Source organism: Caloenas nicobarica, chromosome 1 (genome assembly GCF_036013445.1).
Source record: "Caloenas nicobarica isolate bCalNic1 chromosome 1, bCalNic1.hap1, whole genome shotgun sequence".
Taxonomy (NCBI): Eukaryota; Metazoa; Chordata; class Aves; order Columbiformes; family Columbidae; genus Caloenas; species Caloenas nicobarica.
Window position 1 is genome coordinate 121736238 of NC_088245.1, and position 26845 is coordinate 121763082.

Genomic DNA, 26845 nt, shown 5'->3' on the forward strand with positions numbered 1-26845 from the left:
TATATCAGCTCCAGATCTATCCCAATCCTGCTGTGTTTCTAAATTGGGAAGAAGGGATTGTGGAAATCCCTGATATCTTGTGTGAATAATGGGGCTGTGCAGGGCAGAGCACATCCTGGAGTTTATATTTGGGGAAAATCATCCATTGTACACAAAAAGGACCAGTTTTCCATAAGAATTTCAGAGCCAACTGTTTTCTCCTGTATTAAATAGTCTTAGCACTTCAACTGTACTGGTTCTTGAGGAAGTCTGGGGAAGGGAAGATGCTGTCTATAAAAAGATTTCTATTGAAAATGAACTTTTAAAATATAATCATATTACTTTTGTTTCTTTGGTTATGCAGCTGCCTTGGGATCTGAGCTCCTGGTAAACACGCTGGCCTGTTAAAGGACATGATTCAGACTGTCCCAGATCCAGCAGCTCACATCAAGGTTAGTTTCCTGTTTATCCTGAGTCCTCAGATGTTTTGGGAGTGATAAAATTAAAGAATATGTATACATACTGCAGGTTTTCTTACATGTTTATAAATTGTGCTGCTGCACAACACTGGCTCTTTTATTGATATTTATATGCTATTGTCTGAGTCAGTCCTGCAGTCTTTGTTGCTGACACCTGTACTGATGTGCTCTGAAGTATGTAGATATTTTGAGGATAACTTTTCCTAAGATTAAAACCCCTTGATTATCCTTTAATATTCGTTATGCTTGATAAGATAACAGCTACTTGAAAAATACTGAATTCTACGTCCCCCGTTCTGCTCCATGAAAACTAGTGGCAAACATTACGTTCAACTGAAGAAGGAAAATGAGCATAATGCAAAAATTCAAAGCCAAAGAAACATCCCATTGAAAAGACTAAGCACATGATATCATGTAAGTCATATGAGTGTAGATATTGAGCTGTGCTGCTGCCTTAAAAACAACACTGTTTTGCTACATTTCAAAAACTCGTTTACTGTTTGTACTTTGTTGTTACTATTATTGTTACTATTACTGCTGTCACTGTGTCTTTCTTATCCTTCTTCACTGAAGACTGGCAGCCTGCTAGACTAAGCAGGTGTAGCTGATGAGGTATTGTTAAGGACAGGACATTTTGGGGTATTGCACATAAACAAGATCATTGAGCCTCACAAACCGACTGATTTGGGGGATACTCTGCCTCACTATTTCATCATCTAGAGGTTTTGTTTGGAAATGGTTTCCTAACTCCCAGAGAAGAACAGTAATTCTTTTTCACAAAATGAAAAGGGACTTGTATACCAGCGTCTTAGGTGGGAAAAGCCATCTGATTCTTATATACAAACAGTATGATGAACCTGCATGCTTCTCTTTCACATGGAGTTTGCCAACTGAAAATACTGCTGGTGTAATAATATTGTTGTAATCAAAGAAATAGATCAGCCATGCTAAGCAGGCTGTAAGTGAAAAGTTTTTTTTTTTTTCTTTCTGACTGCCTTTGTGTCTGTCTTTCTGTCTTTCCTTGAAATTATGTTTTCTACAGCTTATTTCATGGAGGTTTTTTTCTCAGTTGACTGCTATCTACCAGTCAGCAGCTCTCTGTAGACGAGCTTCATTTTTCAACTTATTTTTAATTTATTAAAAATGAAATATTATTTTAAACAACTCCCTTTTCTCATTAAGAGGTAGCAAATGAAAGAAACTCTCTATATAGCTCCAGACAGTGTTTTTGGATTCTGTTTAGATACTAGAATGACTGTCAGTAGTGTGGGAGCTCATCCAAGTTTTCCAAAACCTAGCACTTTTACAGTCTTCTGGTTCTTAGTTTTTATAGAAAGAGCAGAGAAACACCCCACCATAAGCTGTCTCACCTCTATGTGTCTCGTCGCTTGGATTTCAACGAGTAAGACTTCAAAAATTTTAAGGGGATTTAGTACCTCCTCATGCTTTCTGAGTGTCTGCAGAGCCAGAAATAACATTAAGAAGAACTCAATTCCATGCTTTCTGCCAAAACTGGTATCTGAAGCCTTTTTTTAAACCATGGATGTTAGAGTCTGAGAAGGCAAGGCTGGGTATGCCTGGACCTTTTAACAGCAAGTAAAAGAGAGATGCATAAAAATGTCTGTAGTGATGTGTTCAAGGGAACCTGTAGCAGCCTATTTCAATCAGGACAGCAGACGGAAGTTGCTGTTACCTTGAAAATGGTGCGAGGAAGCTAATTACTTTATTACCGTGTTTGGGATAGGAAAGCTAGCCAACTAGACATCAAACCTTTCACATTTCTGTTTATGTCATTAGGGTCTGCTTTGGTCTAAACACATTCTTCAGAAAGCTGCTGGGGATGCTCCGTTCATTTACACTTTTGAAGTGGATTTGAGTGCATTCTTAAAAATAAGCCACAAGAAAATATAGCACATGGGATATGGGAAAGACTATTTTATGTGATGGTCTTTTATATCTCTCATTGCTGTGGTGAGGTAGAAAGATCAAATTGGGTTCATTACAGTCATCCTTGATATGGTTTTGTTTGACTGTACTCTGTCAGGTAGGTCACATGGTATTGTTTCTTTTATTTTCTCGAGTAAGCAGATGTGGCCTCATTCATGCACTTTTAGAGCTGTAACTTTGAAAATCACTTTGTAGGAAGTGTCTGAATTATTAAGATTTGACAGATTTTAAGTTTTCTGCCTGAATATGTGCAGAAAATTAATGCAAAAGAGAAATTATTATGACAATATGAATATTCAGAAGCATCTTTTTTTTTTTTCCAGAAAGGGTGATTTCATTTACATTATATGAGTTTTTATGTATGCTATTTTAAATCTGCCTTTCCCGCTATGAAGAGAAAATGTAACCAAACTTGCAAGTCTTGTGCTTCATTCCTGAATAAGAAATGGTAAGAGCTGGATTCCAGTGCCCAGACAGATCCTGTCCACCTTTGGGAATGTTTTGAAAGTTTAGATGGGTGTGTCCCAATTTTGTTTGGGCAGCTTCATTCCGTAGCTACTAAAGATTAACCTTTATATATTTAAGCTAGAATGGAGCATCCATACTTGATATGATGAACCTGTGTTCCTGTTGCTCCCTAATGCCCAGTTTTACCTGAATCATAGCCTTGTGTTTTGCCAAAGTGTAAAGGAAAGAAACATTTGATGTGGACAAGAAAAAGGATGTATATGTTTGGACCTTTGGTTCCAGTTCAGTAAAATACGGGGAATTTTGACCTTGATCTTCAAGCAATTCCACTTACTTTAATGCCTGTGAGAAGGCTGGAATAAGTAAGACTACTCACATCGATAAAGTTGAGTGTGTGCCCAGTGGTTTGTAGGATCAGCACCCTGGTTTAATAAGGCTTGCTATTGTTAAAGGATTAAAATAGTGCCATTAGTTTGGATTAGTGGCAAATTCTTAAGAAAACAAGTGTTTACTTGATGTAATGCAAGACAGATGATTTCTTGCCAGTATCCGTAATTGGAATGAAGAAATTGTTTTTGGACAGTCATTTGGGCAGTTTTTCATAGTTGAAAGGGTTTGGGTACAAGGTGCTCACATTTATATCGAGGTTTGTGTATTCCCTTACTCTTCCAGAATAGTTTTTTTCTAATGAGTCCACACACTGGAGAGATATTTGTAGAATGGTGTTTTGCAACCAGCTCTGTCTTCACCTCTCACCCTGCCCATGACATTGAAAGGGGCTGTCATTTTAATTGGGAGATATAAAGTTTTCAATGTTAAGCGTAATATTAAGAAAGATTTTTGTTTGTGATGTCAGGGGATCAAGGTCCATTTGTCACCAATAGTAGTTTTCACACACAGCAAAAGTGTATATATTATTCTATGCACACTAAGGGTCACTTCTAGGAAATGCACCATTTTTGCTGTCTTTCCAAACTAGGTGTTTCATGAATTTGTTGAATACAGTTTTCTTCAGGAGGCTGAGCCTTTTTTTGTCGGTCTGAACTATTTTGCTTTGGGTAGTTCATCATTTGGGAGGTACGTAAGAGTCTAGTTGCTTAGACTGGTATTAAACAACTTAAGAAGAGTTATATATCATCAAACTCAAAAGAAAGGTTAGAGATGTTTTCAAGAAGCCAGTGGATAGGTTGTCTCTTTATAAGGGCAAGACTGTGATTTACACACGTTTTAATGTGATTTTTTTGTTGTTCTGTTATTCATTAATCTCCAGTTCTTCTAACAGCAGTCACAGAAACACTGTGCATATGCTACCCAAGTTTTGCATGTTTTGCTTTTCATGATATATGCTTTGTGAATACTGACCATTCAATTAAAATGTTTATTTTTTAAGGGTTAAATTCTGCTTTCAGCAGCCTCATTTGCAAAGATCGAATGCTTGTTTGACTTTAGTTACCTTGTGCCATCACTCCAAGGGGATTTTGTGGAACCAGGTCTCAGGAAAAAATGAGCTACTGCTGTTCCTTTGGCCCTCACTGGGAAAAGAAGAGCCCAGGGTATGACTTGTAGGTAAAGAAACGACCCCATTTTACCAAGAATGGAGTCTAGCCTGAGGTAAATGGGTATAGTTTCCATTGCTGGTATATGGTGGTGGAAGATTTGGTCTGTGTATATTTAGGTGGTCCAATTTTTCAGTTCCTTAGTGGTGATTTTGAGATCTGGGATGCCTGAAGAGTCAGATGAATGGCAGCAGCTGAACAGAGGTGCTTGTGGATTGCATAGCTGCCTTTTGCCTTGTAGAAGTTGAAAAATGGGGACACTGTACATCCCAAATAGCTTAATCAAAGAGGACATTTTTAATAAAAATTCTCAAAGAGCATCAACCACTTTCAGCCAAATTCAGCGGGTCTGTGTCACAGAATCACAGAATCACAGAATGTTAGGGATTGGAAGGGACCTCAAAAGATCATCTAGTCCAATCCCCCTGCCAGAGCAGGAACACCCAGATGAGGTTACACAGGAAGGCGTCCAGGCAGGTTTTGAATGTCTCCAGAGAAGGAGACTCCACAACCTCCCTGGGCAGCCTGTTCCAGTGTTCTGTCACCCTCACTGTGAAGAAGTTTCTTCCCAAATTTAAGTGGAACCTCCTGTGTTCCAGTTTGTACCCATTGCCCCTTGTCTTATTATTGGTTGTCACCGAGAAGAGCCTGGCTCCATCCTCGTCACACTCACCCTTTACATATTTATAAACATTAATGAGGTCACCCCTCAGTCTCCTCTTCTCCAAGCTAAAGAGACCCAGCTCCCTTAGCCTTTCCTCATAAGGGAGATGCTCCACTCCCTTAATCATCTTTGTGGCCCTGCGCTGGACTCTCTCCAGCAGTTCTCTGTCCTTCTTGAACTGAGAAGAGGCCCAGAACTGGACACGATATTCCAGATGAGGTCTCACCAGGGCAGAGTAGAGGGGAAGGAGAACCTCTCTTGACCTACTAACCACCCCCCTTCTAATACACCCCAGGATGCCATTGGCCTTCCTGGCCACAAGGGCACAGTGCTGGCTCATGGTCATCCTGCTGTCCACCAGGACCCCCAGGTCCCTTTCCCCTACACTGCTCTCTAACAGGTCGTTCCCCAACTTATACTGGAACCTGGGCTTCTTCCTGTCCGGATGCAAGACTCTATACTCGCCCTTGTTATATTTAATTAAATGTTTCCCTGCCCAACTCTCCAGCCTGTCCAGATCTCGCTGGATGGCAGCACAGCCTTCTGGCATGTCAGCCACTCCTCCCAGCTTGGTGTCATCAGCAAACCTGCTGATAGTACACTCAATTACCTCATCCATGTCATCGATAAATATATTGAATAGTACTGGTCCCAGTACTGACCCTTGAGGCACTCCACTAGATACGGGCCTCCAGCTAGACTCTGCCCCATTGACCACAACTCTCTGGCTTCTTTCCTTCAGCCAGTTCACAGGCCACCTCACTACCTGATTGTCCAGTCCACACTTCCTCATTTTAGCAGCAAGGATGCTGTGGGAGACTGTCAAATGCCTTACTGAAATCAAGGTAGACCACATCCACTGCTTTGCCATCATCAATCCACCTCGTTATGTCCTCATAAAAGTCTATAAGGTTGGTGAAGCATGACTTCCCCTTGGTGAAGCTATGCTGACTGCCTCTAATGACCCTCTTACCCTTGATATGCCTTGAGATGGCACCAAGGATCAGTTGTTCCATCACCTTCCCAGGGATGGAGGTGAGGCTGACCGGTCTGTAGTTGCCCGGGTCCTCCTTCTTGCCCTTTTTGAAGACTGGAGTGGCGTTTGCTTTTCTCCAGTCCTCAGACACCTCTCCCATTTCCCATGACTTAGCAAAGATGATGGATGGCCTAGCAATGACTTCAGCCAGCTCCCTCAGCACCCGTGGGTGCATCCCATCTGGACCCATGGATTTATGGGTGTCCAGATTGCTTAACTGGTCCCTAACCCAGTCCTCATCAACTGAGGCAAACTCCTCCATTGCCCTGCCTTCCTCTGGGGCCTCAGGGGTACGGGGCTCCTCAGGACAGCCTCCGGCAGAGTAGACAGAGACAAAGAAGGCATTCGGTAATTCTGCCTTCTCTGTATCTTCTGTCACCAGGGCACCCATCCCATTCATCAGTGGGCCTACATTGCCTCTGGTGTTAGTTTTATTTGCCATGTATTTGAAGAAGCTCTTTCTGTTGTCCTTGACCCCTCTTGCCAGGTTTAATTCTAAGAAGGCCATAGCTTTCCTAGCTGCCTCCCTACATCCTCTGACAACAGCCTTATATTCTTCCTTGTTTATTCTGTGGGTGTAACTAGAGGTTGTTCTCTCTGAATCTATCAAATTGAGGTTTCCAAAACTGAAAGCTGTACCTCATACTACAATGAAGGAAAAGCTGATTTCTCAGAAGAAATAAAATAATTACTCCATAACTGTTCCTGAAGATTACTCCTGAATTTAGCATTTATGTGCCTGGGCTATGAATTAGGTGGCATATGCACATTGCCATGCACAGCATCCCATATTGTCATTGAAAGTATTACAAAACTTGATCCCAAGAGCTCCTTTGTTGGCCAAAAAATATGTGGGATTTCAAATTGTGGCAGTGTAAAGATGCTGCTGGATGCACCTAATCTGTTGTGTTGTGGTTAAATCTGATTTTTTAATCTGGTATTATTCATTAAGGAGCATACTCTGGGTCTGATATAATCTGTTGGTTTTTGTGGAATTGTAGAGTCTCTAAATAGCATCCAAGACTTTGTTATGTGGGGAGTTTCGTATCCACAATATAGTCTGTGCCTGAATAGGCAAGGAAGACAAGAAGAGTAGAAGGATGGAATTACTATTATCCTCCAGGATAAGGCAGATAAAGCCAGGCTTTTCCTCCTACCTCTTTTTAGAGTCTTGACTAAGCTAGGATCATAGTCTTTGTGGATTCTTTGCATTGCTAGAGCACTTTTTTCATTGCTTATAAAATGATATTTGGGCACCTCAGCTAGGAGTGAGAGCATGGAAATCTGAGCCAAAGATACAAAGAGCTTTGCCCGAAGTCACATGTGAAGAAAGCTAATGGCAGACACATTGCAGTGTAGCCGAGTAGGCGATCCATATGGAGAATGTAATACTACTGTATCACAGCATGTCACCACTGGAGCCAATTTGATAACATACTCCCCTTCTCTACAGAAAATATGGAATAACTGCTCCTGATAGTTGTTGGCTAATGAGCCAAACCTCCTACAGGTATGAATAGGTGATGACCCCATGGATGTATCGCCTGCAGTAGTCTCTAGCTATGAGATGGTGCCTTTAGTCCCCATGCACAGAGGTAAGCAAGCTACTGTGGGTTATCAGGGCTGCAAACTTGCTGCCTGACAGCTACTCCAGGATAACACGCAGGCTCTCGTCTCATGGGTTACAAATGTCCCTCAGTGACAGATGTGAAAAAGCATCGGTCTCAGCAGTCCCTGAAGCTGCCGTTGGTGAGTAACTGTAAGTCCCATACCCTCTGCTTACTCCTCACTGTGTACTTCAGTCATTATTTTGGCAAAGCTTTAAAAGCTCTTCCCCTGCTTTTGTGCTGTTAACACCACTGTGTACAGGATAACACCACTGTTTCAATTTCACTATGTGTCTTACTAAATATGCTAGCTGGATCACAGTTGCTAAAGCTTGTTTGACTGATAGGCATGGTTTACTCTGGGTTCTCATAAAATAGAGGAACTGAGTTTATAATGAATGTGGGTTACACTCCTCCACACCAGCGCTCATTCACTAAGCCCCTGAAGTGGTAGGCTTAAAATCTGGTGTGTTATTTCCATCCTTTGTCAGCATACATCAATACATCAGTTACATGTAATAATGCCAGAATCACTACTGTATTTGAATGCTAGAATCTCCTTGTATGCAGAAATTGTGATTTACCTCTCAGAATTTTCGAGTTCTGGATTGTAACCAAATAATTGCCGTAGAGTTTACATTAGTAAATTCTTCTTTTTGCCTTTTTTTTTTTTTTGCTTTTCTCTTGAACTTTCCCTCCTTCTCTCTGCCTGAGCAAGTACCTCTTTGCTAAAGGAAAAAAGAGATAATAGCTTCTGTGTACTATAATTGATGAGCTTTCAGCAATTCGGAGCAAATCCAAGGTTGCTGCTAACAGCCAGATGGAAAACAGTGTTAATGACATGTTCAAAGAAAAGTATGTTATTTTGATAGAGGATGGACTAGAGACTTTAATCCCTATTGTTCTGGGGACTAATGGTATGGATAATTCCTTAAGAGAGGACATTTTTAAACAAAAATTATCTTTTTCATAAGCGGGAAAGAACAAACTAAAGAGTACCAAATGCATTTTCAATGGTCTGGCTGATATATATGCCTTACACTAACCCTTTGTTATGTGGAGTCAGATGTGTTCAAATCTCATTTCTACAGTCTTACCAGACTGTTAGAAGTCTGGACATTTCTACTGCTGATGGGTAGAAATCATAAAATGAATGGTCCTGGAAACTGGAGCCAGAGTGGCAAGCTGAGAGTGGGGACAAGTTAAGAGAAGAAGTTGGGAAGGACAGACAAAACAGATAGGGGCAAAAAGGGTTAGGCTTCGAGGAAACTGGGAAAGAAGATTCTTCCCCATCCTCTTCCTCTGCTCTAGAGCCTGGAAGAGTACTGAGGGCTCCCAAATCTCAGTCTTGTTTTGCTGCCTGTAAATCTCTTTCAAGCCCACTGCCGAAGTATGTGTCTTCTCCTTCTTAGGTCCTGGCCATCCTGGCAGACAGGAACAGCAATTTCGCTAGCCCTAGCATCCATGCTGTGCTTCATGCGTACAGGACAGTGCCTTTTGCATATGGCTGCAGTGGGAGCACTGAAGGGAAGAGGTGCAAGAGAGTCAGCCTTGGAGAGCTCCACCCGCGTGGTGTTTGGGCAGACTTGGGACTCCAAGAGGCTGTAGTAACAATCTCCTCCTTCCTTGACAAGTGGTTACAGAAACCACCTGCCCAAGACTATCCTCGCACAAATCTACAGTGCAAATGCTAATGATATGCAGAGATTATCTCCCAGTGAGTCAGAGATTACTGTTTAATGTACATTGGATTTGCATTTTGCCTTGATCTGGTCACAAATATCCTAAGCAATGGGTCACCTTTAACCTTTCTTGAGAGAGAATTCCCCATGACTCATTATCATGAAGCATTTCCTCACAGTCAGCCACCTTGCTCCCTCTTTGACCAGCCTTCATATATCTGCTCTGTACAGATCCAAACTCCTTAACTTCACACTGCTTTTGCTCCACCTCACCTTCAAGAGGGAGATTTATACGGAGGGCTCAGGGGAGATTGCCAAGCACCTCACAGGCTGTCCACATTAGTTCTGGTCACAGTCTGTTTCACGTGATGGGGCCATGCAGCTTTTCCTCTATCACCCCTGCAGCTACATCCATGTCAGCTATACTTGTTGCTTGTTGCTTGGTCACGAATTACCATGTTGTTATCCTTCTAGTAGGACCTCCTAGAGTTGGAGCCAGGGGATGTTGCTCCTGCAGCTGACAGACAGGGAGAGATGCTTCCCTTGGGTGTGATGATGTGTTTCCTCTGCACAAGATGCTAAAACATTAATCTCTTCCCTGAGTCTTGCTTCTCCCTCTCTCTTCCCATCTCTCCTTTATTTTGATGTCATATTGCATACTTGTACTGACTACCATCCTCCTTGAATCTGAGATCTTACTTCATTATTTCCTACCCATGTTATAATCTCCTCAAGACTCTTTAGGACTATTTCAGCTGTCCTTCTGGTGTCCCTGAGTTTACTTTAGAGTGTAATATCTTTTGCTGATGTGCTGTTTAATCCCCTTCTTTAGATTATTAATACAGACATTACCTCATAAACAGTTATGGGCATTTGATTAGATACACTCTACCAACTTGCTATTTTATCATTTGCTATAAGTCTTGGCCCATTATTCTGCAGGACGTTTTGAGACTCTCACTGTTCTTTCCCAAGCCAGTTCAAATTCTTGCAGCGAAAAATATTTCTTTTTTGGCTCAAACCAGTAGCCAGTATTTGGGTATTTCCAGGCATGTTTCATTAGGAAGAAAAACTCGTTCTCTACCATAGGTGTATTCTTGCTGATTTTTTTTTTTTTAAATTGGAAATGTGCATCCTGTCCTTTTTGCCCTAGAAGAACAGAAAGGATGACAGGACCACTGCTGTCGCCCTAAATTCCCATGTCTGTCTTGCCAGTGAGCCCTGTACACAGGAGGCTCCACAGTGTGGTCCCTTCACTACCAGGTCCTGCTCAAAATCCCAGCTTTTTGCTGCCTAATAACCTGCAAAACCCAAATGCTGGCAGTCATTATCACCTCCTTGCAGAGCAGCAGAAGTTGGGTAGGACACTGTAACCTGCTATTTCAAATTCAGCAAAGCAGCGCTCAAAAGGAGGTAGATAAGTCTGAGGTGTGCCATGAGCCTTCCAGGATGAGCTAACATAATTGTTTGTCCATACTGCCTTGGTCACATATAGAAATTTTCCATGAACCCAGAAACTTGGCAGATGTCAGGGCAGTGAATAATGTGGGAGGAATCCTGCAAACATGAGAAATCCTGAGTCCAGCAAGGCCAGTCCATGGGCTGAGCACTGCCTGTGCTTCTCAGGTGGGTGTCAGAAGGAGCAGAGCACGGCAGGTTGACTGACATCAGTGGTAATCTCATTGCAGAAGAAGTCCCAACATGCATCAAATGTTGGTGCCACTGCCCCTAAGGTAACAGCTGGGAAAAGGAGAGGGAGCTTTGTTCCCAAACATGTAACCCCTTTTACCTCTGTGTTTCATGTTTTCTGCTCTGTCACGGTGGGCTCTAGGGTAGGCATGGGGGCTCTAGAGTAGTTACCTTAAGCACAGAGGGACTTGAAGGTGGTTCTTCATTAGGCTGACTGAATCCCATCTTACATGGCATATCCTCAATATGTAACACAGAACTGGGGGTACACCCAAGCCTTTTCCAAACACGACATGTCCAAATCCAAAATCAGTATAGCATCATCAGGATGACATTTTACACAAGTCTAGTAAACCTTTGGAAAGCAGGGAGGAGATGGCAGGCTGCTCAGGTGCAGCCATCTCCCAAACCTGAGTTAGCACCTCTAGATGTCAGGGCAGGATGGAAATTTGCACAGCAGAACCACAGGTGATGCTGAACACATGGTCCTTGCTGCCTTGCCAGCAGGAGATGGGTTAAGCCACTTTCCTCCCAGCCTTGCAAAGGAACCTGTGTAGGTGGGCAGGCAGGGACCTGCAGAGCCCTACTGTAGGATCCCTCCCTGGAGAAGATCTGGGGACAAGGGCTGCAGAGAACAGTGGACCCAGCTGGCACACATGTCCAGGTCTGGGACAGCAAAGCTTCTCTGCCCAACACTTACACTGGGGCCCTCAAAATGAACTCAGAATGAGCAAAAAATATGTTTCAAGCTTAAGTGGAGGCCAACTGAGAATTCAAATTTGTTCAGTTAGGGGAAGCCACCTACTCCTTAGTTACCACTTCAGAAAATCTTTCTGGTTCTCTCTGAGTTGTCCCAGAACTGCAGCCAGTTGGCTAACAGTGCTTGAGCCATCGCAGAGACATTATTAACTCAGACAGAGGAAAATATACTTTCCGTTATTACATGCTAATAAAGCACGAACTAAACAAATTTAGGCAACAGAAGCAATTATATCATTAAACATTTAAATGCAAGATTGATTTTTAAATTGCTAATAATTCAAACCAAAGCAAACACACAAAGCGGAAGGGAGAGGACGGTACTTTTAACAATTGAATCTAATCAGTGCCTCAGTTCAAATGCGTGGCTATAAATGTCAAAATACATAAGATTTGATGCAAGAACAGAAGTGGAACCAGAATGGATGAGCAATTGGGAGGAAGTTAAACACATGGAATGGGGAAACTCTGTGAGCTGGGTTATCTCCAGAGCTCTCTTTAGATACCAGTCTGTGCTCCTGAACAGCCTTTCAAAATCAGCAGGAAGCAGTGAACTGAGGCACAAGTTGCAGGCTCGGCCTCATGCTTGCATGAGCCCTTCCACATTTTGCTGCTGTCGCCTGAAAAGGAGGAGAAGCTGGATCCTTACTGAATCAAGAGAGAGCTGCCATGAGAGATGTGTCCCCATGAAAGGAATGGAGAAATTCCCGTCCCCATCTGAAAAAAACCCTGTTTTCTGTTGCTCTTCAAATTGCATTGGAAGGAAAGGAGAGACTGTCCTGGGCTGCAGCAGAAGGTGGGTTTGATGAAGATCAGTGCTGTTGGGGTGAAGCAGGGTGGGATGTTCTCTTGGCTGCAGGGGTGTATTTGTTTTCATAGTTTATGGCAGGGCTGCTTCCTATGAAGAAGTATAAATCTTAATCAGATAAAACTGATGTGCCGCCATATTTACCCATCTCACCGGTTGTCCTACATCATGTTTTAGCATATAAGTTACATGACAGAGTTATCCAGGGGTTGCCAGCTGACACAGAAACAAACCCCCCTGCTAAATTGCCTGCAGATGTCCTCTTCCAACTCCTGTAAGGAACTTCTACCAGTTCTCTCTTCTTTTTTTTTTTTTTTTCTTTTGTTGTGTGTGTTAAATAAAAGCATCAGAAGAGGGGGAAAACAGTCTCAGCTGAACCTCTGTGCTAGTGCCTCTGTTTGCAGGACAGGAAGCCTTAAGAAGACAATGCAGCTTATAGGCAAGCTCAACAAAAGACCCTGTAAGGATTTCCATGAACTTTAGTGGGCCAAATGAGTTATTTTTAAGACTGGAGCTGATTGAATAATGCCAAGTCTAATGCTGCCAAGGTGGGCTTTTCAGAAGATTCAGACCTGAGGAGGTGAGAAGATCATTGTGATCTGTTGGCTGTAATGTGTTTGATACTAGAATTTGTGGCTTAGAGTTTTGACTAGACATCCCTTTTGTTTTGATATTGATCTAAAGAAATCAGGATTTTATCTGATAGACTTAATTTCTTGTTCTGTTTGGCAGAAATCTCCAAGTAAGATTGTGACATTCTTGAAAACATTAACTGTTTTCATTTACATAATGAGGAATTTTTGTTTTGTTTTTGTTTTCATTGTATGAATTTACTGTAGTTACTGAACTTTTTGCGTGTCTCCCTTGGCTGGGGAAATCACAGAATATTGTTTTCTTTTTCCTGGCTGGAGGAGTATGGGCTATTTATGCATAGTGTTAAAATACACTTTCTGTGAGTGCTTACTTGTTCCTCTTTGCAATGTGATATTTCTGGATAGTTAGTCTAGCCAAATGCAATTGCAAAAGGTTAGTGGAGAGCAGAACCCCCATTTAGACACCTACATGAATTACCATCCCTTCAAAAGCTGTGAGTGTCAAACAACTCCCACTTGGAACAATGGAAGCTGGTGAGTGCTGACAGTTTCCAAAAGTCTGGCCTCACACAGCTTCAAAAGAAATGGATTAGCAAGTCTAGCAAGCTGGTTTTTTGTTTTGTTTTTCCCTATACTTTCTTAGCTCTGCATGGAGAATATTATCTGCACTTAAGTATGTTCAGCAGTTGAAGGTGATGCACTGTGGGGAGAGTTACTCGGTTCCTCCTGGGAAGGTGGAGTTCCAGGTCTGTCGGTAGGTGGACAGGTAGGCGGGTAAGTAGACAGACAGCTTTTTCCCAAGTTTACTTCAGGAGAGCTTTGGCGAGGAGTATTAAACTTTGCTATGCAGGTAGAAGGAGACCTACCTCTGTAACTCCCCCATGTGGATCTTTTTTCAGTATGAAAACAAAAGTAGTTTTCTCAGTTGCCTTAAACTGCTTCGGAAGTGACAGAAACAAAACTAGAAAAGGCCACTCTGGCATTACTGAAATAGTGATGTCCAAATAGGAAATTATAGTAATATAACTCTTGCATTCTAACTTCACGTCCTGTGTAACTTCCATGTGTGGGCAAAGATAAATTTGTTCTCTGGAGATACACATGCGCTTCTTTCTTTTGATTAAGCCTGAAACACTTTTTCTTCCCTCCTGGGATGATGGAGTGAGATGCGCAGGAAAAGTAGGGTTAGAAATTAACATTTTGGGAGCCTTATTTCTAAACTAAGCTGTTGTTGTGGCTTTCTGAAATTTTTTTTTTTATTATTATTTTACCTATCACAAATCACAAGCCATTTTTTCACTTAAGCAGACTTTTCAGACACAAGAACAATAGGATTGTGCTAAAATGAGGAAAGATTATTTCTGAAAATCAAATAATGAGTTTCAGTTATTGTTGCACTTTAAACATGGTAAACAGGTTGGGGACCAGTATGCTTGCAAATGACCTAAGTCTTCCTTTCCAGTGGTAATCCCTATTCTTTTGAAAAGCTAATAAAAGTGGTGTATGAAAGAAATTCCTGGGGCACTGCAGAACTCACCCTCCTAGGGAGAGAGCCAGATGTGCCAGTTAATAAGCTAGCAAGCATTCAAAGCCAGGGCAGTAACTGCTTGGTATCACCTAAGCCAGACGTTCTCTGTCGATGCAAAGCAATATCGCATACTGGTCACATTCACAGCAGAGAGCTGGAAGACATGTGCAGTCTTATTAAAGGAAGAAAAAACAAAAAAGGAAAGAAAAGGAGGGGACAGGGAGAAGGAGAGGGAGACAATGTGTCTGTCTTGAGAAGCAGCAAAGTAGCAGACACACTCCTCCACATGTGCATTAGTCTGTCAGCCTGGATTCTGTTATCCAGATGTTGGGGTGGATCCTATGGCAGGGACCACGAAGGAAAAGGCTTTTAAAAGAAATCATATTTCAATGGTGAAATTAACGTTACCAGATTTTTCAATGCAATCACTAGAGTAATTTTTCAGAATGCTTTAGTGAAATAACAAATTCTACACGTAATGTGTTTTACAGGCTTCTTTGGCAGTGTCTCTTCCAAACAAAAGTGTCCATGTGTGAAACTGGTAAATTGCTTTTAGAACCAAGATGTGTTAGAGTAAACAGCACATTAAAGTTGTTCTCAAACCAGTCCTACTGAACTCAAAATTGTTTGTGGAGCGGGCCCTGAAGTCCGATGGGCCTTGCTCAAGGCCCCACTCCTCAGCATCAAACCCTTTGAGAGCTTTGGCCATCACATCAAAACAGTGCTTATGCATTAAAAAAAGCATATATATTTGCAGTGGCAATCAGAATACATCACCATCAAATAATAATTTTTTTTAAAATCCCAAATTTACTTTCCCAGGCACAGCAGAAAAATAAATTACTTATGGTGTTTATGGTATATTTGTAACTTGGAACTGGTGGCTTCATGTTACTAGGCATAATGTGTGCGGCATATAAACAAACACTGCACAAAAAGACAAGTCCCAGCTTTGTCTCTCTGACACTTTGCCTCTGTGACCGGGATCCCACAACCAACACCACATGTGTATTTCTGCTGAGCTCGTGTTTACGTTGAGCTCAACTCACCCCTGTGCTGATCTTGCCCACGTGTGGCAGGATCAAACTGTCTGAGGGGAAACTGGGGTGGCAGTGATAGGAGACGATGGGCATGCCTGACCAGCCATGGTCATCACAAGGGGAAAGGGAGAGCATCTGTGAATAAACATTTATTTGAATGTGTTAAACACTGTGGTTATTGTTCTTGCCTGTAAATTTTTCATGAGGCCTCAGGAATGCAACGTTTACGTAAAATGATGGTTATATGCAAATGTTACTAAACCTCATATTGTGACTGATAAGGAGTCACTGCTTTCAGCTATCACAGAAAGCAGAATGTGGATACATGAAAACTTGAGGAGTGGATTTGTGATTATATTGCAAGTAGAAACAAGGCCATTTTATATCAATATTAGTACAGTGCACTTTGGAAGCAGTCTGGATGTTTTCATACATAGTTATGGCTTCAGAAAAATTGTGAATGTATAGAGACAGCTGGCGCGTCTTTTCTCATGTTGAAATGTTATCAACTGAGCAGGTCTTGTGAGAAATCTCAGTTTGTAGTTTCACTAAAAGCCAGACTCGCAGATGAGGATTTCTTTGTGGCGTTTTACCATTAGACATGATCTTCACTTCTCTATGAATCTGAAAAGTTAGTGGATGTGTGCAGTTTGTTCTTGCATCTGCCCCACAAAGTACATGCGGACCTGCAGCACTACTTAACCAAGGTGAAATAAAAAATATATTCCTTTCTCATACAGGCAGGGTGTAGCTCTGAGTGCCCAGCAGAGATAGCCAAGGGAGCTGAGGACAAGCCAGCTTTGGTGCAGCCCACAGCAGAGGCACATTGGTGTGGTGCTAATGGCTCACTACTTCGCCCTGTTTGGGTTCAGCTTCCCCTCTTGCCCCAGGAGAGGGGAGGACAGGGCCGGTGGCCACCTGCCCCTGCCCTGTGGGGCCTCAAGGAGGCCGAGTGTTATCTCCGACACCCATTAACCTCGCGGCCTGCCCCGGCGCTGAGCGCATGCCTCAGACGGGCCTGGGCTGAGAGCTGACGGGGCTCCGTGGGCGAAAGCTTTCCAGGCGAAGCGGCCCATCATCGCACACTGCAGTTGGTCAGAGTGAGAGCCTTGGAGCCGGCAGGGTGTGATTCATCCATCCCGACAAGGTCTCTGAGGCAATCTGACATTATTCGGACTGATATCATTAATTAATGAGGACTGAATGTTATTCTTAGACACTGGCTTGAGTATTGGGTAGAGGAGCCTATGAAAGGGTTCTTTGATTTTGGAAAATTCCTATGGCACTGTCAAATTTGCTAAGAAAATTAAATCATCTGCCAACTTTCCAAGTTAAGGAGCACATCCCTTCTGGAGGCTTGACTGAGTCTCCTCAGTGCCTTCTTGGGATCAAGGGATTATTTGATTTATATTAATGCCAAACGAAAATGATAGATAGCCTCCAAAACCCAGTTATATTAAATCTGTCAGGCAGGCTTTGGAGAAAGCGTTTTTGTTTGTTTGCTTCGGCACAGATTTGATCCTCCCCCACCTTTGTTTGGCTGCGTTTGGTTTAATGTGGTCAAGATGGTAGAGAGCCAAAACCCAGAGCTTTTATGCAGTCTGAGGGTTGGTCACCGGGTTCTGCCTGGGCTTTGCCCCTCTGCTGGGGTGACCCACAGCCCTCCACAGTGGGAGCAAGGACCTGTTCACGCATCTGTGGCACATTCAAACTAACTCCAGATTTAATGAGCTTCGGGTTTGGTATTGAAAAATGTCAGGGTATGCTCCAAAGCAAATGAAGAGAGCAGCTCCCCTTGCTCCCAGTGTGCTCATCCTGGGCGCGGGCACTGCTCTTCCCTCCTCCCCACCTTTTTTCTCCCTGGAGCTGCCTCTTGCCCCAGTGCCAGCCGCCCGCCCGCTTCACGGACCTTGCAGGTGTCCAGAATTAGCAAAGCCTTTGCAGGCCTCTGGTGGCAGATACATAAATATAACGCTGTCATTCCTTTAAAACCTCAGCCCCGGCAGGGCCGGGAGTGTGGGAAGCGTGGTGCACACGTGGGCCAGCCAGCGCTGCCCCTCACACATGGATCCCATTGCAGCCCTAACAACGCCGGGGTGGGGGAGAAGGGCAAGGGGGCTGCTGGCAGGTCAGCACCCCCATGCCCCTTCGTCTGTGGTCTTTGTGTAAACTGAGAGGTGCCCAAGTGCAGCCAGTTCCTCAGGTTGCTCTTGCTGCCGCATTTTTTGGGCAAGGAGGTGGCACATGCGGCCAGCTGATCTCCTCAGGCATCACGAGCTCATCGAGCCCGATGCTCTATGGTTGAATTAATGTGCATGTTGTCTGAGGCAGGCACTTTTGGGATGATACCCACATAGTGACAGTAATCAAGTCACCGAGTGTTCATTTGCACTGTGGGTCAGGTTCATCTTTCAGCTGTAGCACATCGTCCTCAGGGCAGCCACTGCAATACATGTGCATGCATGTACACACACACACACACACACACAGAGGTGGGAGCAGACTGTCAGCTACCCCAGCTGAATAAAACACATGAATACTTGCCATTTGGGGAAAAAAAAAATCTGTTATAGATTGTGCTAATTATAAAGAGGTTTGACACAATACCATACATTCAGCAACAAAAAGATCTGAATCGTTTAAATCCACCATTTAGTTTGGTGTGGCTTGTGTCCATGCACCAGGCTGTAATCTGTATTTCTGGCTGCTGGACTGGGGATTTTTTTAGGGATGTGTGTGACTTACTTTAGATATCTGCTCTAGAGGCGCCCTTAAAGCATTTTGCTTCCATTGCCAGGATCAACAGACGAGGTGCTGGAACAAACTGATAACTTAAATAGCAACAAGTTCCCCAGACCTGATGGTATTAATCCAGGAGTTGTGAAAGGCCTGAAGAATGAAATGCCAGAGCTGCTCACAACAGAAATGTAGGGACTCAAGGGAAGCGGAGAACTTGGGAGTGACAGTCTTTGTACTTACTTTTAAAAACAAACACGAGAGCAGTGCTGGGAAGCACCTCCGAGCCTTACTGCAGGGCAAAAATATCACCTAACTAGTCGTAATAATAAACAATAGCAAAGTTATAAATACATTTCCTACATCAACGATATGAAAAACATGAAGTGGGATGTATTTCCCAAGTGAAAATTGCAAGTCTTTGTTGTAAGTTGTAGTCTTTGTCAGAAGAACAGCTTAATTTTTTAAAAAAAAGCTCAAGGAGCTTTCTTGTCAAGGAAAAAAGTGACATTCAGTCATCCATTCAAAACGAATAGGAAAGAGCAAAGAAGAAAATAATAGTAAACATTCAGTTTTCAGCCTGGCACCCAAGATTAGCAGTAGGGTGTCTCAAATTGCATCCTAAATCTGGTGTTGTTTAATACATTTAATAATGAGCTGGAAAACAGGAAGTGAAGCCCAAATCAGATTTGAGATGAAATGCATGTTCATGTGTTTTTTAGGTTGTTCAAGACAAGCTGAAGGAAAAAATATGGAATGTTTCACCAAGTCAAGTAGAAAGCACTGTGCTATGACAAATCGATATGAAAATGCATATGAAAAAATAATGTAGGTAGGGGAAAAAGATATATGCCATCAAATAACTATCACTGTGATTAAATATACCAAATACTGCTTTTGAGACACACTGCATTAATCTTTTTCCATGCTGAAACCTCGTCTCCTACTCTTTGCTTATCAGTTTCTAATTTATGGTGAAATATGAACCTGCACCCTATGACAACTGTTACTCTTTGATAACTTTCTTAACATTATTCTGCAGAAAGTCCCAAGCTTCTGGTACACTTGTATTCTGTCCAGACCAACCAGTGATCCATGTGATTCAGTGGCTGACAAATGACAGTGATGGTAATTAATACCATAGTCAGCTATGATGGGCCTCTGTGCTCATGTGACTGAGCATGGTGGCTGGGCTGGATACAAGATTAATGTGCTTCTCCACAGAAACATTCTTAGTGCTGCTGCTGTTGGTTTTGGTACAGAGTTTGGTATCAATATATTTTTTTGAGATATGCCTATATAAAATATTTTTAGCTAGCTTACATTTGCTGCCTCTTGCTGTATAAAAATGCTCATTTTTTATTTGTATTAAGAGAAACGAGAGAATTTCAGTTGCTTCAGGAATAGAGGCATGGAATATAAAAAAGAAATACAGAAGAGTTGGTGCCCAGTGACCTATTAGAAACCTACTCTATAACTCTCCCCTGGTCAAGGAAATCTCACTTTTTCTGAGACTGTAACAGAAAAGGCCCCTGGGCCACATTGTTGAGTATTGTCCCTGGAAAAATTATTCTAGTGATCCTCATGGTTATCTGTTGCCCCTGGAAGATGCTGTATTATTCTGTGAAGTTTCTACTCAGGCTTCACATCTGTATTTACCTGAGGATTGGGCACTGGGAAGGGACTGCGGGCTTTGATGACTGTCGAACCCTTTTGCCCAGAATGGTACAGAGCAGGAGGAAGGCCAGGTGAGCATCCTCCCTTGTCATGTCAGTGCATCCAGGCATGGCCTTGAACATCCACTAGCAAGATGAGAGAATAGTTTGGTCTCTGACCCTCTAGGAAGCCTTTTTCTTTCCAGAGGATACTTCCAAGGTTGATAGCTATGTGTAGGTGTATCCTGTAATGTGGTCAACGTCTTTTTTTTTTTTGGGACCTGGATTAAAACCGCCACTAAATAACCACTTGTCTGCTGGTACAGCTTCTGGTCGTTCCCAAGCTGACCTGGATTTAAAATGGTAATGTGGATGACCCAATTCCTATTTACAGTTTCCTCAGCTCTCCCATGCTCCCAGATATATCTTTACTTGGGAAACGACATAAAGCAGTTGACACATGTTTCTTTCAGACTTTCCATTAGTATCAGTTCATGCAGAGGGTGCCAAACCCAGTTGTCACTTATGTCAGTGAGATCTCAGTGCTCTTTGAGTTCCCTCAGAACAGGGAGCTGGTGTGGCTGGCACTGGCTGCCCAGTGCCACCCCTTTTGTAGGAAGTGTTTTCTACCTTACCCTCCCCAGTATTTCTGTCTTCCTGATGTCCAGTAGGTAAGGCCTATGAAAACCCCCTCTGACTTACATGCTATCTCTTCATTACTTTATGTCAGTAGGGTCAAGATTTATCTTACCTAACTTTACTTGTCTGAAAGCTAAACCTGTCTTCAGAGCTAATGGAAACAGAGGCATATCCACAGGCTATTTAATCCCATTTAAAAATAGATTTCAAAGGAGTTTAGGCAGGTCTTTTAGTCTAGAGGTCTAACTTTTGGGTAGCTAAGGTAGGGTAAAGATTATCTCAATAGAGGATTTGCATACATTGCTGCTTCTTGACTCTGTAGTGGAAAGGTGCATTCATGGGCTTGAAGAATCTCCTTAAACTTTAAGAAAAAATCACATGCCAGCTTTATAACAACGGATCAGATGGTAAAAAAGTTCCAACAATTATGTTTCAAACTGCTATCTTGGGTATATCTTTAGTATGCAGTTTAAGGTATCAGAGATACAGAGATTGAATTTACAAATTATTAAATTATTTTTATGGTTTCCGTGAGGGTTAGGAGGACAAAAGTGGTTCAGTGGCCTCATAGAAGTGTGACTTTAAAGTTCTGTAACTCAGTTTTGTGTGTTAATTTTCCTTTTACCGACATTTGTAAGATTATGCATAATTTTTGAAGTGTATTTAATCTTGTCTTTTTAGGAGTTTGGTGAAATATTTTGCTTTAGTGCTTTGTTTTTGCTTGACTCTGCGTAAAAATTAAATACACACTAATCTTTACTTTTTCCTTGTCCCAGAAGGAGGTTTGAGTTTGATAGTGTCATTCCTAGCTAGGATCCCTGTACCTCTTGCAGATTTTAGCTTTTGCTGGCAAGGAGACACAGCATTCCTGGCTATTTGCTCCATATGGTGAAGGACTGCAGCTTTTATTGTGAAGGGAACCCCGAGTGCTTTTCAAACTATTTTTATAGGAGTCACTTCACTCATCACTGAAATGGAGCCAGTTCTAGGGTAAAACATGGCAACCATTCAGTGGTAACCGTAGTCTGTAGCACTTCTGAAAAACTGCGACTGTTTTGCAAAATGTCAATATTTTTGATGACGTTGGTCATGGGAGGCCAGGTCCTCAGTAGGAATAAATTAGTGTTTTGGCTTTTCTGGTGTCTGCAGAGTTGCCATGATTTTTACCCAAGGCAAAACTGGCGCTGAGTATTTTTTCACTCTCTGAAGCCTTGATTATACAAGAGCCACTGTCATCTGATTTCCCACTTTGTAAATCCTGAAGCAGCTGTCAGAGGAAGCATCCGATTTTGTCTGGAAGGGATACCAGTGCTGCCCCTCCCCGGTCCTTGCTCCCGCTGCTTGCTGATCTCCCTAAGCCTTTCCCAGAGCCATGAGCTGCAGTCAGTGCAGGCCCTGCACCCTTCTTTACTTCAGGATGACGTGAAAGAAAAACAGCCTTATCCTTGTAGCCAGCAAGAGGTGGAGGTAATGACCTAAGTAGCCTCTGCTTTTTGATCTTCAGATAGTTTTGGCAGCTTTACTAGTTGCCTGCCCAATCCTGAGCATGGCACTAGGTCTCCCGCTCCTTCAGTCTCCTGCTGTGCACTAGAGAGATAGCATCTCACCAGCAACAAAACGAGGAATGGAATTTTCCTACTGTGTGTATTTATTATGAGGGTAAATTAATCAAGTAACACAGGCAAAGAGCTGCAAGGTGGATATATAAGTTAAAAACAAACACCAGGTAAAATTCCTGAGGCGAACCATCTTGGATACCTAAAGCTATAAATCATACTTTTCTGCCATCACTTAAGACAAATAAAATTAGAGATTATCCCTGTGAAAGTTTTTTGAAAGGAAACTCTCTTCTCATGCGGTGAAAAGCCCCTCTTAAAATCTGTGGAGTGTTTGCTTGAGTTGAAGCCATAGGATCTGGTCCAGTATGCCTCGCCCTTGCAAACGCAGCACTCTTCGTCAGAGGGAAATCTCACACTGAAGAAGTGAAACAGCAGCTCAAAATAATGCTTTTTTGTCTTTAAGATGTGCGGGTTCTCGTGATCTTTTAAGTGCATGCCTTAACTAGAGGCTCTCCAAGACAAGTTTAATGTGAAGCCCAGGATCTGTTAATGCAGGATTTCCCATGGCATCAGCTGGGCTTTTCTGGGAGTGTGTCCTGAAAACTATGATAAAAATGAGAGCCATTACGTTATGGGTGGAGCTGTGTGGAAGAGAGCATGTGTCTTGACAGCATTTTTTCCAGGAAACTGGACAGTGGGCTTGTGATGTCAGATGCTTTACTAGATACTGCTGGTAATCTTGATGAGCAAACCAGGCTGCCTATCTGCTGGGTGGGTGAGGTTCAGATAATGCCTAGCCCTACTGTTACATACTTTCATGTGGTTTAGGTATAGAATAGTTATATTGTTTTGAATTAGATAAACTTTAATGAGAAGGCAGTTTCGTAAGTGCTGGCTGTAACAGCAGCACTGTTAATATTACTGGTTTTGGCATGGCAGGCACAGGAAAAGTCTCTCTAGAGCTAGACATCTGACAGGTTTGACAGGGGGTAGCATCACTTCTATCTGTCTTGCTCTGCATGTGGCTATAACTTAGACCATTATTTCCTTTGTGACAGGCAAAGAATTTTGGCTAAAAATTGACTTGGATGTGGGAGACAAAGATCAGCTTCACAAGTGTAGGTATAACCTCTTGCACATCATCTTCCTCCCTCCTCTGGAGCAAAGTCATGAGGGAGTTTCCTGAAATATTTCACTATTTCACTGACATGATCATGAGAAACTTTTTTTTTCTTTTTTTCTTTTTTTTTAAGGAGAGGTGCTTAAAAGAAAGGAAGGAGTCTGTAATTACATCATTTTGATTTATGCCAATATCCTTTTTTAATTATTTTCATTTTCAGGTATCAAATGAGCAATCCATTTTCAAATAGTCTGTTGACTGCATTACCCTGAATTTCAGCAGTGTGAAGCATTAAAATGTTTCTGTATCCAATCTGTATATTTACATTTGAAAACAAAACTCTCCAATAAGTATTTTTAGACTAGGGTTTGGGGTTTTTTTAAAGAAACAAAAAAGATGAATCATTTAGAAAGGACTGTGTATATGATTATTACAATTTTTAGCTATATATCACTGAACACGTTGTCAGGAAAGAAATATAAAATGTTATACTTCCCTGCTTTGAGGAGTTTTGTTCTCCGAATGGAATAAAATTGAAGTAATGTCGAAGAATTACCATGGAAACTTATCAAGGAAATAAAGAAAAAGTAGATTAACTTCACAATTCTTAACTTAAGCATGGTGACATTTCACAAGAAAAGACAGTCACATACAGTTTCCTGTAATATTTCCACTCTGCTTTCTTGCACACTGGCTAATCTTCATACTTCTGGGATGCAACCACAAAATGACCAAAACCAGAGCAGAGAGGCCTCTGGCGAGGCTGCCAAGCCTGCGCCTGCCCTAGGTCAGGAACAGGGGAGCTGGTCAGGTGTGACCCACATAAGCATCACCTCCATGCACCTGCAGGGAAGTGGCATGGAGTCTGTTGTGCGGCCACAGCCCAGGGAAACCGTCTCAAGGATGCCTCCGACCAAACACTTTTAACTCCAAAGGTCGCCTTGGTGGGTGCAGAGAGCTGACATGACATGAAGTGGAGCTGGGCACATAATGGTCCCGTTGCAGGAGAGCAGAGAAGCAGGGGCATGGGGGGTGGCTGTCCCGCTCCAGAGCAGAGGACCCTGTGCCCATGCTGGTCTAGAGCAAAAATGTTTTTTCTGGGAGAAGTTGCCTAATTTTAAATAGTTCCTCCTCTCATGTCATGTAAGGGTGGGGAAAATATTCTCTCAACAGGCCTGTATTACTCACCGTTCTTTAATATAAGGGCATTTAAATATGTATTTTACCCTCCCCAGGACATTGCTTGAACCACAGGGTCACAGGAAAGCTTAGGACATGGTGGAGAGCAAGGCAGAGTGGCAGGGGAAATGCTTTCCCTCCCATTGAGATTGATCACTCTCTCACGCAGAGTTTGCAGAGCCAGAAGGCTGGATTTAACAATTCTCAGTTCTCACCTTGTGCCATCAATGGGTACTGAGTCTCAAAGGTGAAATTGTGCAGTCAGTTCTACATGGACAGAGATAACGGCCATTGTGGATGTGAGTCCAGGTTCAGGACTTCGCAGTAAAATTTCTACCAACAGGAAATGAGGAAGAAGTTCATATTTCCCGGTGTAAATTTTTCTTCAGAGAGTGATAAGCATTTTTTTCTACCTGGAACTAGATCTTAAACCAATATATAGGCACATAAATAGAAATAACTTCATTTTCTGAGTGAAAGTTGGTTACGTGGGTTTCTGGCCCTTGTCATTTTTTTAAATCTGGGCAGCCTGAATTTAACATCTCAGAGGATGACTCCAGAGGGACTCCGCTGTCTTCAGAGGGAGCCAGTCTGACTAGCCTAGAGCTTTCAGAGAGCTAGCATAAGCAGAAATGTATCCCCTGCTTAAACTCAGATTTAGCCTGGTAGGCCAAAAATTTCAAAACTGCCAGAAGAAGTTTACTTTCAAAACTGACGCTGTTTTAAAATCTTCTCCCCCTCACACACACATGCGTTTTGGCTGCTATTTATCACTTTAAATTGTTCCCTATCAAATATGAAAAGCATTATGAGTAGCTAGGATGAAGTGCAGGCTCTAAGGAAGACAGTGACAAAACTCCCCTGGGTTCAATGGAGACAGGATTTAACTCTCACCGTCATATTTTTTTTTTATTATTATTATTATTATAATTTTTTAATTTTTTTTTTAGCTATGTGTATATCCGTTTATTGGTTATGAACTGGATCATTTCTTGCCATTTTAATTTGGCTGACTTTAATGCTAGGTAGTAGTATGTATTTTTTGAAGTCAAGTTGCTAGCTTTGTAAAAGGAAATTAAATACTCACTTTTAAGCATAATTAGTCTGTTGAAAAACATGGCTGTACTAAGGTGTTAAAAACAGGGGACAGTAGAGTCATCCAGAGGGAGATGACAAGATAAACTAGTGAGCAGGGCTCTTCGTCAGGCAAAATGTTTGAATATTTTTTAACAAACTATTCAAGTTCTAAATACTGTCTTTTTTTTTTTTTTTCTTCCGTAGTTTTCCATGAGCATAGAATTATTTTCTACACATTTGTATGCTCTTTGAAGTAAGTCACACATTGAATCAATGCATTCAGGTGGTGGCTTGCTCAAAAGCTGTGAATTCACTATGTTGATTTAAAAACATACTCGAACTGTATGACCAGTCCACTCCCTGCATTTCCTGTAGTACATTTTCTGAATGAATAATCAAAACTATCTAAGCTACAGGACCAGAAACAAATCTGGCAGTGCTCAATTGTCTTGATTAATTAATCCTTCAGTACAGAATTTCCATAAATAAGTACGTGGTGGAAAGACACTTGTATCCTTAGCTTCCGAAGCACCACAGTCTTGTCATAATTTCATGTCAGTAACTTCAAAATGTGCTACAGGGAAAACTAAAAATATGTAATTTTTTTGCAACTGTAGAATATATGGATTAGCAATAGTTATTTTGGAAGGCTGATGTAGCACACAGCCTGGTAATTCCTTTTCTGTATTGAGTTACAATTACAGTAACCACTTGTGCTACATTTTAAAGGAGTTTGTAGAAAATCATGCTGAATTTTTACTAGCAGTGGTTATTGAATCTCAAAGATAAGTGATTAAAAATGAGCTTGTGGACTGTAAAAAAAGCCAAACAGTGACCATTTTTTTAAAGTATGCAAATATTTAAATCAACGCCTGCATTAATCTAAGTATTTTGACACATAATGAAAAAGCATTAGCATGAAGAATACATTATACAAAACCACGATAATCACTGAGATTCTGTAGCATCTTGATGACCTTCGAAAATCTAGCTGATGTAAACTTTGTTAAGCTAGTAGTAGCGATGATGTAATTTGCCTTGTAAA

At 42.0% G+C, this 26845-nt stretch overlaps 1 protein-coding gene across 2 annotated transcripts in view; it reads left to right on the forward strand.

Moving 5' to 3' along the window:
* ERG (ETS transcription factor ERG) overlaps positions 1-26845 on the forward strand; it is a 147405-nt gene that overhangs the window by 38584 nt on the left and 81976 nt on the right. For both annotated transcript variants that reach the window (XM_065632972.1, XM_065632942.1), the window contains exon 2: positions 344-431. In XM_065632972.1, the coding sequence (XP_065489044.1) occupies positions 393-431 (39 nt within the window). In that variant the 5' untranslated portion in view covers positions 344-392. The remainder of the gene's footprint in view (positions 1-343; positions 432-26845) is intronic.